This window comes from Leptodactylus fuscus, chromosome 5, assembly GCF_031893055.1.
Source record: "Leptodactylus fuscus isolate aLepFus1 chromosome 5, aLepFus1.hap2, whole genome shotgun sequence".
In the NCBI taxonomy this organism is placed as follows: domain Eukaryota; kingdom Metazoa; phylum Chordata; class Amphibia; order Anura; family Leptodactylidae; genus Leptodactylus; species Leptodactylus fuscus.
Genome location: NC_134269.1, coordinates 221,716,930 through 221,733,018, shown reverse-complemented (window position 1 = coordinate 221,733,018; position 16,089 = coordinate 221,716,930). Strand labels below are relative to the sequence as shown.

General features: G+C 55.3%; 2 protein-coding genes across 2 annotated transcripts in view; one reads left to right on the top strand and one right to left on the bottom strand.

Moving 5' to 3' along the window:
• GOLT1B (golgi transport 1B) overlaps positions 1-16,089 on the top strand; it is a 266,853-nt gene that overhangs the window by 37,103 nt on the left and 213,661 nt on the right. The gene's annotated exons all lie outside the window — the stretch shown is intronic.
• The window catches only part of ABCC9 (ATP binding cassette subfamily C member 9), a 78,716-nt gene that overhangs the window by 26,248 nt on the left and 36,379 nt on the right, over positions 1-16,089 (bottom strand). Inside the window, 10 exon segments of the mRNA XM_075275510.1 lie at positions 2,335-2,434; positions 5,874-5,896; positions 5,899-5,973; positions 5,976-5,997; positions 6,525-6,662; positions 7,348-7,389; positions 7,391-7,429; positions 9,600-9,684; positions 10,157-10,258; positions 12,270-12,308. Coding sequence (XP_075131611.1) covers positions 2,335-2,434; positions 5,874-5,896; positions 5,899-5,973; positions 5,976-5,997; positions 6,525-6,662; positions 7,348-7,389; positions 7,391-7,429; positions 9,600-9,684; positions 10,157-10,258; positions 12,270-12,308 — 665 coding nt within the window.

Genomic DNA, 16,089 nt, shown 5'->3' with positions numbered 1-16,089 from the left:
TAGAGTGCAAGCTGCTCACATGGCAGGAAGATTCGTACCCGACACAGCCAGGACCCCCCTCCGCCTGCTGACCCAGAGACCCCCGCACAGCCAGGACCCCCCTCCGCCTGCTGACCCAGAGACCCCCGCACAGCCAGGACCCCCCTCCGCCTGCTGACCCAGAGACCCCCGCACAGCCAGGACCCCCCTCCGCCTGCTGACCCACAGACCCCCGCACAGCCAGGACCCCCCTCCGCCTGCTGACCCAGAGACCCCCGCACAGCAAGGACCCCCCCACCTGCTGACCCAGAGACCCCCGCACAGCCAGGACCCCCCCCACCTGCTGACCCAGAGACCCCCACACAGCCAGGACCCCCCCCCACCTGCTGACCCAGAGACCCCCGCACAGCCAGGACCCCCCTCCGCCTGCTGACCCAGAGACCCCCGCACAGGCCAGGACCCCCCTCCGCCTGCTGACCCAGAGACCCCCGCACAGCCAGGACCCCCCTCCGCCTGCTGACCCAGAGACCCCCGCACAGCAAGGACCCCCCCACCTGCTGACCCAGAGACCCCCGCACAGCCAGGACCCCCCCCACCTGCTGACCCAGAGACCCCCGCACAGCCAGGACCCCCCCTCCGCCTACTGACCCAGAGACCCCCGTACCCCCGCACAGCCAGGACCCCCCTCCGCCTGCTGACCCAGAGACCCCCGTACCCCCGCACAGCCAGGACCCCCTCCGCCTGCTGACCCAGAGACCCCCGCACAGCCAGGAACCCCCCCCCACCTGCTGACCCAGAGACCCCCGCACAGCTAGGACCCCCCCACCTGCTGACCCAGAGACCCCGTACCCCCACACAGCCAGGATCCCCCACCTGCTGACCCAGAGACCCCGTCCCCCCGCACAGCCAGGACCCCCCCACCTGCTGACCCAGAGACCCCGTACCCCCACATAAACAGGACCCCCCTCCGCCTGCTGACCCAGAGACCCCCACACAGCCAGGACCCCCCCACCTGCTGACCCAGAGACCCCCGCACAGCCAGGACCCCCCTCCGCCTGCTGACCCAGAGACCCCCGCACAGCAAGGACCCCCCCACCTGCTGACCCAGGAGACCCCCGCACAGCCAGGACCCCCCCCACCTGCTGACCCAGAGACCCCCACACAGCCAGGACCCCCCCCCACCTGCTGACCCAGAGACCCCCGCACAGCCAGGACCCCCCTCCGCCTACTGACCCAGAGACCCCCGTACCCCCGCACAGCCAGGACCCCCCTCCGCCTGCTGACCCAGAGACCCCGTACCCCCGCACAGCCAGGACCCCCCTCCGCCTGCTGACCCAGAGACCCCCGCACAGCCAGGAACCCCCCCCACCTGCTGACCCAGAGACCCCCGCACAGCTAGGACCCCCCCACCTGCTGACCCAGAGACCCCGTACCCCCACACAGCCAGGACCCCCCACCTGCTGACCCAGAGACCCCGTCCCCCCGCACAGCCAGGACCCCCCCACCTGCTGACCCAGAGACCCCGTACCCCCACATAAACAGGACCCCCCTCCGCCTGCTGACCCAGAGACCCCCGCACAGCCAGGACCCCCCCTCCGCCTGCTGACCCAGAGACCCCCGTACAGCCAGGACCCCCCCCCCACCTGCTGACCCAGAGACCCCCGCACAGCCAGGACCCCCCTCCGCCTACTGACCCAGAGACCCCCGTACCCCCGCACAGCAAGGACCCCCCTCCGCCTGCTGACCCAGAGACCCCCGCACAGCCAGGAACCCCCCCACCTACTGACCCAGAGACCCCCGTACCCCCGCACAGCCAGGACCCCCTCCGCCTGCTGACCCAGAGACCCCCGCACAGCCAGGACCCCCCTCCGCCTGCTGACCCAGAGACCCCCGCACAGCCAGGACCCCCCTCCGCCTGCTGACCCAGAGACCCCCGTACCCCGCACAGCCAGGACCCCCCTCCGCCTGCTGACCCAGAGACCCCCGCACAGCCAGGATCCCCCTCCGCCTGCTGACCCAGAGACCCCCGCACAGCCAGGACCCCCCCCACCTGTTCACCCAGAGACCCCCCCGTACCCCCACACAGCCAGGACCCCCCTCCGCCTGCTGACTCAGAGACCCCGTACCCCCGCACAAGCCAGGAACCCCCCCCACCTGCTGACCCAGAGACCCCCGCACAGCCAGGACCCCCCCCACCTGTTCACCCAGAGACCCCCGTACCCCCACACAGCCAGGACCCCCCTCCGCCTGCTGACTCAGAGACCCCGTACCCCCGCACAGCCAGGAACCCCCCCCACCTGCTGACCCAGAGACCCCGTACTCCCCCCTCACAGCCAGGACCCTGCATGTTGTTACCTTCACCCTCCTCCTCAATCTGATGGGCCTTGGCCTCCCGGGAGTACATGGCTCTTCTCAGGGTCTTCCTCTCCAGGGTGGCCTGGTCTGCCTCCGTGTCCTGCAAGTGAGGGGCCAAAGAAAAGTCATCACTGACTGCAGCTCTGGATGTGACTGGAGTATAAGACCTGATGTAATAGCAGAATAGTGACTGCAGCTCTGGAGGTGACTGGAGTATAAGACATGATGTATCTACAGAATAGTGACTGCAGCTCTGGAGGTGACTGGAGTATAAGACATGATGTAACAGCAGAATAGTGACTGCAGCTCTGGATGTGACTGGAGTATAAGACCTGATGTAACAGCAGAATAGTGACTGCAGCTCTGGATGTGACTGGAGTATAAGACATGATGTAACAGCAGAATAGTGAAAGCAATATGTGACCAAGCTATATCAAAAGATGCAAAAGAGTTCTGACTGCAGCTCTGGGTGTGACTAGTGTAACACAAGATGTAAGTTTAGTACTGTGACTGCATCTTTGCAGAATAAGACAAGAAGTAACCCAGAGCCGAGGATTAGAAACAGGGGCCCTGAGTGGATGTCGGGGCCCCTGGAAGCTCTGTAAGGTCGGGGCCCCTGGCAGCCTGATGTATTATAATGCTATACTCTCCTCTTGCAGTGATCTCCAGGGCTCTGTTGCTGGAAGCTTTGGGTGTGAGCGGAGGACGTCATACAGACCAGCTGTAAACATTTCACTGGCAGGTAATAAACGGCGTCTCGCTGCCTCGTCCTCCTCACCTTATTAGGCTACACTATGACGTACATAGAAGTACAAGGGGGGTATTAAAGGGGAGGTCCACCCATCCTATTAGACCTCATATCTCAACCTGTGGGTCGCGACCCCTTTGGAGGTTTGCACAGATATTTCCAATGGTCTTAGGATCTGAGACAGCGCTCCCTCCGCTCCCCACCGTCCTGGATACCGCGTCGTGTCCTGCGGGCCGGGATGTCTCAGATTCATCTCATCTGCGTCCGGAGAGGGGCCAAGTAGAGAACACAGATATAGAGTGATGAAGCAGGAGCGGAGGGCCCCCACCTCACCACTGGGCCACCAATGGGCTCCGGGAGCTGCACATGTCAGGTCATGATGTCACTCACATGGCGCCTGCAGCAACCGGAGGAGCGAGGAACAAGAGACTGCAGGCTGTACAGCAAGGGAGCGAGGAGAGGGGAGGAGCGAGGGGAGGGGAGGAGCGAGGGGGAGGAGCGAGGGGAGGAGAGGAGCGAGGGGAGGAGAGGAGCGAGGAGAGGGGAGGAGCGAGGAGAGGGGAGGAGCGAGGGGAGGAGAGGAGCGAGGAGAGGGGAGGAGCGAGGGGAGGAGAGGAGCGAGGGGAGGAGAGGAGCGAGGGGAGGAGAGGAGCGAGGAGAGGGGAGGAGCGAGGGGAGGAGAGGAGCGAGGAGAGGGGAGGAGCGAGGGGGAGGAGCAAGGAAAGGAGAGGAGCGAGGAGAGGAGAGGAGCGAGGGGAGGAGAGGAGCGAGGGGAGGAGAGGAGCGAGTAGAGGGGAGGAGCGAGGGGGAGGAGCGAGGGGGAGGAGCGAGGAAAGGAGAGGAGAGAGGAGAGGAGCAAGGAGAGGGGAGGAGCGAGGAGAGGGGAGGAGCGAGGGGAGGGGAGGAGCGAGGGGAGGGGAGGAGCGAGGGGAGGGGAGGAGCCAGGGGGAGGAGCGAGGGGAGGAGAGGAGCGAGGGGAGGAGAGGAGCGAGGAGAGGGGAGGAGCGAGGGGGAGGAGCGAGGAAAGGAGAGGAGCGAGGAGAGGAGAGGAGCAAGGAGAGGGGAGGAGCAAGGAGAGGGGAGGAGCGAGGGGGAGGAACAAGGAGAGGGGGGAGGAACAAGGAGAGGGGGGAGGAGCAAGGAGGAGGAAGGAGAGGGGAGGAACAAGATACTGCAGGCTGTACAGCAAGGGAGCGAGGAGAGGGGAGGAGCGAGGGGAGGGGAGGAGCGAGGGGGAGGAGCGAGGGGGAGGAGAGGAGTGAGGAGAGGGGAGGAGCGAGGGGGAGGAGCGAGGAAAGGAGAGGAGCGAGGAGAGGAGCAAGGAGAGGGGAGGAGCAAGGAGAGGGGAGCAGCAAGGAGAGGGGAGGAGCGAGGGGGAGGAACAAGGAGAGGGGGGAGGAACAAGGAGAGGGGGGAGGAGCAAGGAGGAGGAAGGAGAGGGGAGGAACAAGATACTGCAGCTGTACAGCATGGGAGCGAGGAGAGGGGAGGAGCGAGGAGAGGAGCAAGGGGGAGGAGCGAGGGGAGGAGCGAGGGGAGGAGCGAGGGGAGGAGCGAGGAGAGGAGCGAGGAGAGGGGAAGAGCAAGGAGAGGGGAGGAGCGAGGGGAGGAACAAGGAGAGAGGAGCGAGGAGCAAGGAGGGGGGAGGAGCAAGGAGGAGGAAGGAGAGGGGAGGAACAAGAGACTGCAGGCTGTACAGCAAGGGAGCGAGGAGAGGGGAGGGAGCGAGGAGAGGGGAGGAGCAAGGAGAGGGAAGGAGCAAGGAGAGGGAAGGAGCAAGGAGAGGGAAGGAGCAAGGAGAGGGGAGGAGCGAGGGGGAGGAACAAGGAGAGGGGGAGGAACAAGGAGAGAGGGGAGGAGCAAGGAGGGGGAGGAGCAAGGAGGAGGAAGGAGAGGGGAGGAAGAAGAGACTGCAGGCTGTACAGCAAGGGAGCGAGGAGAGGGGAGGAGCGAGGGGAGGAGCGAGGGGAGGAGCGAGGGGAGGAGCGAGGGGAGGGGAGGAACAAGGAGAGGGGGGAGGAACAAGGAGAGAGGGGAGGAACAAGGAGGGGGGAGAAGCAAGGAGGAGGAAGGAGAGGGGAGGAACAAGAGACTGCAGGCTGTACAGCAAGGGAGCGAGGAGAGGGGAGGAGCGAGGAGAGGGAGGAGCGAGGGGGAGGAACAAGGAGAGAGGGGAGGAGCAAGGAGGAGGAAGGAGATGGAGGAACAAGAGACTGCAGGCTGTACAGCAAGGGAGCAAGGAGAGGGGAGGAGTGAGGAGAGGGGAGGAGCGTGGAGAGGGGAGGAACAAGGAGAGAGGGGAGGAGCAAAGCATGAGGAGAGGGGAGGAGCATGGGGGAGGGAGAGGGAGGAGAGGGGAGGAGCAAGGAGGAGGAAGGAGAGGGGAGGAACAAGAGACTGCAGGCTGTACAGCAAGGGAGCGAGGAGAGGGGAGGAGCAAGCAGAGGGGAGGAGCAAGGAGGAGGAAGGAGAGGAGCAAAGCATGAGGAGAGGGGAGGAGCACAGAGCGAGGAGAGGGGAAGAGCAAGGAGAGGGAGGAGAGGGGAGGAGCAAGGAGATGGGAGTAGCAGAGAGCGAGGAGAGGGGAGGAGAAAGGAGAGGGGAGTAGCAGAGAGCGAGGAGAGGGGAGGAGCAGAGAGCAAGGAGATGGGAGGAGCAAGGAGAGGGGAGGAGCATTAGTAAGGAAGAGAAGTACTGTATTAGAGGAGGGGTTGCAGCGGGGGCCTTAGTGATTGCTGTGACTTGCTGGCCATACACACCAGCCCCCTTTAAGGCCGGGTGTGCCAGTTACCTTCTCGAGCTCTTGGTCCTGCGGTTCATCAAGGTCTTCCAGTGCTCGTACAGCTCATTGTCATTATTCTGAATGTCCTTCAAGGTTCCCTCTCGGAGACGAAGCCGTCCTTCATGGCGATGATCTGCAAAGACGAAAGCGGAGCGCGTCACATGACCTGTAACAAATCCACAACTTCTCCAATGCCAAGACCTCTGCTCCTGTCACTGAATAGACTCCTGAGCAAAGCTGAGGGCCTGTTACACTGTATCAGGGAGCGAAACCCAACACTGACAGCAAGCAGAGATCCTGAAATAAAGTCATGGTCATCAGGGACAGGAACACCCTGCAGACAGGAGATGGTATAGTCCGCTACTGTTCTGGAATGTTCCATTAGTAATGATACAGGGATGAGGCAGCAGACGTTTTACATGCAGCAGAGGTTTTCCATGCAGTATTGCATGCAGCAGAGGTTTTCCATGCAGTATTACATGCAGCAGAGGTTTTCCATGCAGTATTACATGTAGCAGAGGTTTTCCATGCAGTATTACATGCAGCAGAGGTTTTCCATGCAGTATTACATGTAGCAGAGGTTTCACATGCAGTATTACATGTAGCAGAGGTTTTCCATGCAGTATTACATGCAGTTCTGTGATCTGAGGCTGCCCTTACCCAGTCAGCGTGTGTCAGGTATTGCAGCTTGTGCGTCACCAGAACCACTGTCCTCTTATCTTCCTGCAGAAACTTCAGGATCCCTTCCTGCATGAGGTGGTCACTGAGATGGATGTCCAGAGCTGAGAATGGATCGTCCTAGGAGGAGAGGTCAGACATGGTTATAGTGTCCCCAGTCCCTGCAGTCTCTCCTAAAGTCTCTATTACCACCATTGCTCCGACTGCAGTAGGCGATACCTTCTCGAGGCTCTCGGCTTCTTCTTCAGATAGAACTAAGATATTTCTGCAGGCTGCATATTTATGTACAACAGGACACATAGGGATAGGATACAGGGGGGGGGGGCTTATTGGTATATACAACTAAAGGGTCCATTCACACGGAATGACATGCGCGAGATATGGCACGTATACGACGTGTGAGACTTTGAGCGCCATATACGCTCCCATTGATTTCAATGGGAGCCTGGAACGTATACGCCGCGTTATTTTGCGGCCGTGATTTTGCGTATACGATCTAGGCTCCCATTGAAATCAATGGGAGCGTATACGGCCCGCAAAATCTCACGCAGCACGTTATTGCATGTGAACTCACCCTAAAGGTCAGGGGTTACACACAACAATCCCTGATCCTATGTCAATTCCAGTGTCCTGCAGTAAAAGGAACAAGGACCATGGAAAGCTGAATGTCAACTGTGAGAGCGGTTACAGACACCACCCAGCTTTCCCAGAGACAGATAGAGGGTGGAAATGCTCACTAATAATTCCTAGAAGATTTATAAAGAGCGGAGAGGACATTGGGGAGGGGGGCATATACTTGTCTTACCAGGAATACAATGCTGGTGTTCTGATACAGCGCCCGCGCCACAGCATATCCGCTGCCGCTGCCCACCACTTAGATTGATCCCCTATAAAAACAGAGAGAAATGAGACCCTCCCCAGTGTCAGACCTCATCACACAAGTCCCTGCAACCCCCCCCCCCCCTCCCAGGGTCAGACCCCCATCACACAAGTTCCCCCTCCCCGACCCCCTCCCAGCGTCAGACCTCATCACACAAATCTGCCTAGCTCTGCCCTGCAGGCCATGTTGGTGGTGTTGCGATGGACATGTAGCAGGTATTTGCAGAACTCCAGGTGGAAGTTTCTCTGTTGGGCTGGAATCCCACTGTGACTGGTCTGGGTAGGTGACTACCCCCCCTCCCCCTTCCGGCCCCCTCCCCCAGGGTCACTTATCACTGAGAGCGTCAAAACAATTTGTGCACCACAATTAATGACCCTGTCTAGGGGGCGCAGGAATGCAAACAGCGGGTATATTTAGCTGGTGCGCGTGGTGGCGGTAATATTTATGGAGGGCGAGATCTCAGGATGTGCGAGAACTCACTGAAATATGAGACATCGACTGATAAACATTTACACGTCCAGAGACCCCCCCCCCAATCCATCATGTCCTGCTCACACAGCTAAGAGGTGGTTACAATGTATTAGCGGATTGTGTACATGTAGCTGTGTGTGTGTGGTGGGGGGGTCACATTATCGGAGGTTACATCACTAAGGGTCAATTATTGGGGGTCACATTGTCAGAGGTCATGTTACTAGGGGTCACATTACCAGAGCTTACATTACTGGGGGTCACATTACTAGAGGTCACATTACTGGAGGTCACATTACATTACTGGGGGTCACATTACTGGGGGTCACATTACTAGAGGTCACATTACTAGGGGTCACATTACTAGAGGTCACATTACTGGGGGTCACATTACTAGAGGTCACATTACTAGAGGTCACATTACTGGGGGTCACATTACTGGAGGTCACATTACTGGGGTCACATTACTAGAGGTCACATTACTGGGGGTCACATTACTAGAGGTCACATTACTGGGGTCACATTACTAGAGGTCACATTACTAGAGGTCACATTACTAGAGGTCACATTACTAGAGGTCACATTACTGGGGGTCACATTACTAGAGGTCACATTACTGGGGTCACATTACTAGAGGTCACATTACTAGAGGTCACATTACTAGAGGTCACATTACTGGGGGTCACATTACTAGGGGTCACATTACTGGGGGTCACATTACTAGAGGTCACATTACTAGGGGTCACATTACTAGGGGTCACATTACTAGAGGTCACATTACTAGAGGTCACATTACTGGAGGTCACATTACTAGAGGTCACATTACTGGGGGTCACATTACTAGAGGTCACATTACTGGGGGTCACATTACTAGAGGTCACATTACTGGGGGTCACATTACTGGGGGTCACATTACTGGAGGTCACATTACTGGGGGTCACATTACTGGAGGTCACATTACTAGAGGTCACATTACTGGGGGTCACATTACTAGAGGTCACATTACTAGGGGTCACATTACTAGGGGTCACATTACTAGAGGTCACATTACTGGAGGTCACATTACTGGGGGTCACATTACTAGAGGTCACATTACTAGAGGTCACATTACTGGAGGTCACATTACTAGAGGTCACATTACTGGGGGTCACATTACTGGGGGTCACATTACTAGAGGTCACATTACTAGGGGTCACATTACTAGAGGTCACATTACTAGAGGTCACATTACTGGAGGTCACATTACATTACTGGGGGTCACATTACATTACTGGGGGTCACATTACTGGGGGTCACATTACTAGAGGTCACATTACTGGGGGTCACATTACTAGAGGTCACATTACTAGGGGTCACATTACTAGAGGTCACATTACTAGAGGTCACATTACTGGGGGTCACATTACTGGGGGTCACATTACTAGAGGTCACATTACTAGGGGTCACATTACTAGAGGTCACATTACTAGAGGTCACATTACTGGAGGTCACATTACATTACTGGGGGTCACATTACATTACTGGGGGTCACATTACTGGGGGTCACATTACTAGAGGTCACATTACTGGAGGTCACATTACTGGAGGTCACATTACATTACTGGGGGTCACATTACATTACTGGGGGTCACATTACTAGAGGTCACATTACTAGAGGTCACATTACTAGAGGTCACATTACTGGGGGTCACGCTGTTCATTCACTTTACCCTTTCTCCTATTTCTGTTTGATCCCCAAACGGCAGGAGGTCGATGTCGGGCTGTAGGGAGCAGGCGTCAGTCACAGCTTTATATCTGCAAACATAGGGATCAGTCACTGTAAAAAGTGACAATGAGAGACATCCGAGACCGCACACGCCAGGCCTCAGAGACCGCACACGCCAGGCCTCAGAGACCGCACACGCCAGGCCTAAGAGATCGCACACGCCAGGCCTAAGAGACCGCACACGCCAGGCCTAAGAGACCGCACACGCCAGGCCTCAGAGACCGCACACGCCAGGCCTCAGAGACCGCACACGCCAGGCCTCAGAGACCGCACACGCCAGGCCTCAGAGACCGCACACGCCAGGCCTCAGACCACCAAATTTTGAGAGGCAGACAGAATTCCTACAATTCCCTACTGCAATGTGTAAGCACTTCATGTGTAGAGTAAAGCTTTGCTGGTTGGAGGTCTCCGCACACACTGCAGCTGATGGCAGGGTCCACATGTTTCGGAGACGCACACAACCACACACCAAGGTCTAAGACCTGCAGCTCAGCTTCATACCTCTGCTTATTGAAAGGGCTCCCGAAGGTGATGTTCTCCTCCACGGTGGCGTTGAGCAGCCAGGGCTTCTGTCCAGCGTACGCCACCGAATATCTGTTCTTACTACAAATACAAAGGGAGGAGATAAGAATCCATGGAGGACACACCCCTGAGGAGAAGGAAACACCAGCCCCCCCCCCTCCAAGGAGAAAGGTCATCAGACCTCCGAGGAGCCGGATCACCAGACCCCCGAGGAGCCGGATCACCAGACCCCTGAGGAGCAGGATCACCAGACCCCTGAGGAGCCGGATCACCAGACCCCTGAGGAGCAAGGTCATCAGATCCTCGAGGAGCCGGATCACCAGACCCCTGAGGAGCAAGGTCATCAGATCCCCGAGGAGCCGGATCACCACACCCCTGAGGAGCCGGATCACCAGACCCCTGAGGAGCACAGTCATCAGATCCCCGAGGAGCCGGATCACCAGACCCCTGAGGAGCAGGATCACCACACCCCTGAGGAGCAGGATCACCACACCCCTGAGGAGCACAGTCATCAGATCCCCGAGGAGCCGGATCACCAGACCCCTGAGGAGCACAGTCATCAGATCCCCGAGGAGCCGGATCACCAGACCCCTGAGGAGCGAGGTCATCAGATCCCCGAGGAGCCGGATCACCAGACCCCTGAGGAGCAAGGTCATCAGATCCCCGAGGAGCAGGATCACCAGACCCCTGAGCAGCCGGATCACCAGACCCCTGAGCAGCCGGATCACCAGACCCCTGAGGAGCAAGGTCATCAGATCCCCAAGGAGCCGAATCACCAGACCCCTGAGGAGCAAGGTCATCAGATCCCCAAGGAGCCGGATCACCAGACCCCTGAGGAGCAAGGTCATCAGATCCCCGAGGAGCAGGATCACCAGACCCCTGAGCAGCCGGATCACCAGACCCCTGAGGAGCAAGGTCATCAGATCCCCGAGGAGCCGGATCACCAGACCCCTGAGGAGCAAGGTCATCAGATCCCCGAGGAGCAGGATCACCAGACCCCTGAGGAGCAAGGTCATCAGATCCCCGAGGAGCAGGATCACCACACCCCTGAGGAGCAGGATCACCACACCCCTGAGGAGCAGGATCACCACACCTCCGAGGAGCAGGATCACCACACCTCCGAGGAGCAGGATCACCACACCTCCGAGGAGCAGGATCACCACACCTCCGAGGAGCAGGATCACCACACCCAGGGTCAGCGTTAGTGGAAGCAAACTGGACAAATGCCCAGGGGCCCCGCAGCACCAGACCTTTGATCTAATTATCAGGATCAGGGGAGCCCTAGTTGCAAGTACACTGGCGTGCGTGTCCATGCGCATCTATGATACAGCAGGGAGCTGTAGTCCCTGCTCTTACATAGATCACTGAATAGAAGATGGAGCAGGACCTTGTAGTGACATCATCACCCCCTGTGCACAGGTCCTGTAGTGACATCATCACACCCTTTGCGCAGGTCCTGTTGTGACCCTGAGGACCAAGGAGTATGATCACCAAACCCCCAAGGAGCAGAATCACCACGCAGCTGAGGAGCAGGATCACCAGACCCCTGAGGAACAGGATCACCAAACACCCCTCCTCCCAAATAACAGGCAGCACCAGCCCCCTGAAGAGCAGGTTTGCCAACCCCCAAAGCATCAGGACGTGCCAGTCTATGAGAAGGAGGAAGTGCTATCTCAAAAAAACAGGAAGCCCCGCCCCCGAGGAGCAGCGTCACTTTCATGAATAATTCACAAAATATAAATGAAGGAAAAACAAAAGACTGAGAACAGGTTAATTATTCATGATCCTCCCCAACCACCGCCACTGACAATCTGAGGACTCTGGGGTGATGATGGGCCAATGGGATCTAGGAATGTAATAGAGAGATCTCTGGTGTTCCACATATTACACACATGGCGGGCGGTCCGGCGGCAGAAGAGCGACCCTGCAGATGAAGGAGAACATCAGGGGAGGAAAGTCGTGATTAATGATTGGGGGGGAGGGGGAGGCTGAAATGAAGAGTATGAGGTTAATGGAGACAGAGGACGAGACCCCAGCAATGATCGGACGATTCCCCGCAGGTTAGAGGATTACCAGACCCACAGACATGTACCTGTCCGCATCCTCCGGGGGCGCCGCGCTCTCTCCTACACTGCAAGTTATGTAGAAAAGATTCAGAATGAGAAAAACCATCAAAAGCAAGACACTGACCCACAGAACTATATCAGGACCAATCCTCTAGTCACACCCAGAGCTGCCGCATGTCTTATAGCTATACTCCAGTCACACCCAGAGCACATAGCTATAATCTAGTCTTGCCTATATTTGTACAATACTGCGATCACATGAGGTCTTATACTCCAGTCACAACCAAAGCTGCGTCCATAATTCTGTTACACATGTTACTAGACTAAAGGAGGTATTAATAGGGAGAGGCCGACTGTAGGACAGGAGAATACAATCTATTACTATCTGTTATCAGTCATGTCAGGAGAGGAGAGGCCGACTGTAGGACAGGAGAATACAATCTATTACTATCTGTTATCAGCCATGTCAGGAGAGGCCGACTGTAGGACAGGGGAATACAATCTATTACTATCTGTTATCAGCCATGTCAGGAGAGGCCGACTGTAGGACAGGGGAATACAATCTATTACTATCTGTTATCAGCCATGTCAGGAGAGGCCGACTGTAGGACAGGGGAATACAATCTATTACTATCTGTTATCAGCCATGTCAGGAGAGGAGAGGCCGACTGTAGGACAGGGGAATACAATCTATTACTATCTGTTATCAGCCATGTCAGGAGAGGAGAGGCCGACTGTAGGACAGGGGAATACAATCTATTACTATCTGTTATCAGCCATGTCAGGAGAGGAGAGGCCGACTGTAGGACAGGGGAATACAATCTATTACTATCTGTTATCAGCCATGTCAGGAGAGGAGAGGCCGACTGTAGGACAGGGGAATACAATCTATTACTATCTGTTATCAGCCATGTCAGGAGAGGAGAGGCCGATTGTAGGACAGGGGAATACAATCTATTACTATCTGTTATCAGCCATGTCAGGAGAGGAGAGGCCGACTGTAGGACAGGGGAATACAATCTATTACTATCTGTTATCAGCCATGTCAGGAGAGGAGAGGCCGACTGTAGGACAGGGGAATACAATCTATTACTATCTGTTATCTGCCATGTCAGGAGAGGCCGACTGTAGGACAGGAGAATACAATCTATTACTATCTGTTATCAGCCATGTCAGGAGAGGAGAGGCCGACTGTAGGACAGGAGAATACAATCTATTACTATCTGTTATCAGCCATGTCAGGAGAGGAGAGGCCGACTGTAGGACAGGGGAATACAATCTATTACTATCTGTTATCAGCCATGTCAGGAGAGGCCGACTGTAGGACAGGGGAATACAATCTATTACTATCTGTTATCAGCCATGTCAGGAGAGGAGAGGCCGATTGTAGGACAGGGGAATACAATCTATTACTATCTGTTATCAGCCATGTCAGGAGAGGAGAGGCCGACTGTAGGACAGGGGAATACAATCTATTACTATCTGTTATCAGCCATGTCAGGAGAGGAGAGGCCGACTGTAGGACAGGGGAATACAATCTATTACTATCTGTTATCTGCCATGTCAGGAGAGGCCGACTGTAGGACAGGAGAATACAATCTATTACTATCTGTTATCAGCCATGTCAGGAGAGGAGAGGCCGACTGTAGGACAGGAGAATACAATCTATTACTATCTGTTATCAGCCATGTCAGGAGAGGAGAGGCCGACTGTAGGACAGGGGAATACAATCTATTACTATCTGTTATCAGCCATGTCAGGAGAGGCCGACTGTAGGACAGGGGAATACAATCTATTACTATCTGTTATCAGCCATGTCAGGAGAGGAGAGGCCGACTGTAGGACAGAGGAATACAATCTATTACTATCTGTTATCAGCCATGTCAGGAGAGGAGAGGCCGACTGTAGGACAGAGGAATACAATCTATTACTATCTGTTATCAGCCATGTCAGGAGAGGAGAGGCCGACTGTAGGACAGGAGAATACAATCTATTACTATCTGTTATCAGCCATGTCAGGAGAGGAGAGGCCGACTGTAGGACAGGGGAATACAATCTATTACTATCTGTTATCAGCCATGTCAGGAGAGGAGAGGCCGACTGTAGGACAGAGGAATACAATCTATTACTATCTGTTATCAGCCATGTCAGGAGAGGAGAGGCCGACTGTAGGACAGGGGAATACAATCTATTACTATCTGTTATCAGCCATGTCAGGAGAGGAGAGGCCGACTGTAGGACAGGAGAATACAATCTATTACGATCTGTTATCAGCCATGTCAGGAGAGGCCGACTGTAGGACAGGGGAATACAATCTATTACTATCTGTTATCAGCCATGTCAGGAGAGGAGAGGCCGACTGTAGGACAGGAGAATACCATCTATTACTATCTGTTATCAGCCATGTCAGGAGAGGAGAGGCCGACTGTAGGACAGGAGAATACAATCTATTACTATCTGTTATCAGCCATGTCAGGAGAGGAGAGGCCGACTGTAGGACAGGGGAATACAATCTATTACTATCTGTTATCAGCCATGTCAGGAGAGGAGAGGCCGACTGTAGGACAGGGGAATACAATCTATTACTATCTGTTATTAGCCATGTCAGGAGAGGCCGACTGTAGGACAGGAGAATACAATCTATTACTATCTGTTATCAGCCATGTCAGGAGAGGAGAGGCCGACTGTAGGACAGGAGAATACAATCTATTACTATCTGTTATCAGCCATGTCAGGAGAGGAGAGGCCGACTGTAGGGCAGGAGAATACAATCTATTACTATCTGTTATCAGCCATGTCAGGAGAGGAGAGGGCGACTGTAGGGCAGGAGAATACAATCTATTACTATCTGTTATCAGCCATGTCAGGAGAGGCCGACTGTAGGACGGGAATACAATCTATTACAATCTGTTATCAGCCATGTCAGGAGAGGAGAGGCCGACTGTAGGACAGGGGAATACAATCTATTACTATCTGTTATCAGCCATGTCAGGAGAGGCCGACTGTAGGACAGGAGAATACAATCTATTACTATCTGTTATCTGCCATGTCAGGAGAGGAGAGGCCGACTGTAGGACAGGGGAATACAATCTATTACTATCTGTTATCAGCCATGTCAGGAGAGGCCGACTGTAGGACAGGGGAATACAATCTATTACTATCTGATATCAGCCATGTCAGGAGAGGAGAGGCCGACTGTAGGACAGGAGAATACAATCTATTACTATCTGTTATCAGCCATGTCAGGAGGGGAGAGGCCGACTGTAGGACAGGGGAATACAATCTATTACTATCTGTTATCAGCCATGTCAGGAGAGGAGAGGCCGACTGTAGGACAGGGGAATACAATCTATTACTATCTGTTATCAGCCATGTCAGGAGAGGAGAGGCCGACTGTAGGACAGGGGAATACAATCTATTACTATCTGTTATCAGCCATGTCAGGAGAGGAGAGGCCGACTGTAGGACAGGAGAATACAATCTATTACTATCTGTTATCAGCCATGTCAGGAGAGGAGAGGCCGACTGTAGGACAGGAGAATACAATCTATTACTATATGTTATCAGCCATGTCAGGAGAGGAGAGGCCGACTGTAGGACAGGGGAATACAATCTATTACTATCTGTTATCAGCCATGTCAGGAGAGGCCGACTGTAGGACAGGGGAATACAATCTATTACTATCTGTTATCAGCCATGTCAGGAGAGGAGAGGCCGACTGTAGGACAGGAGAATACAATCTATTACTATCTGTTATCTGCCATGTCAGGAGAGGAGAGGCCGACTGTAGGACAGGAGAATACAATCTATTACTATCTGTTATCAGCCATGTCAGGAGAGGAGAGG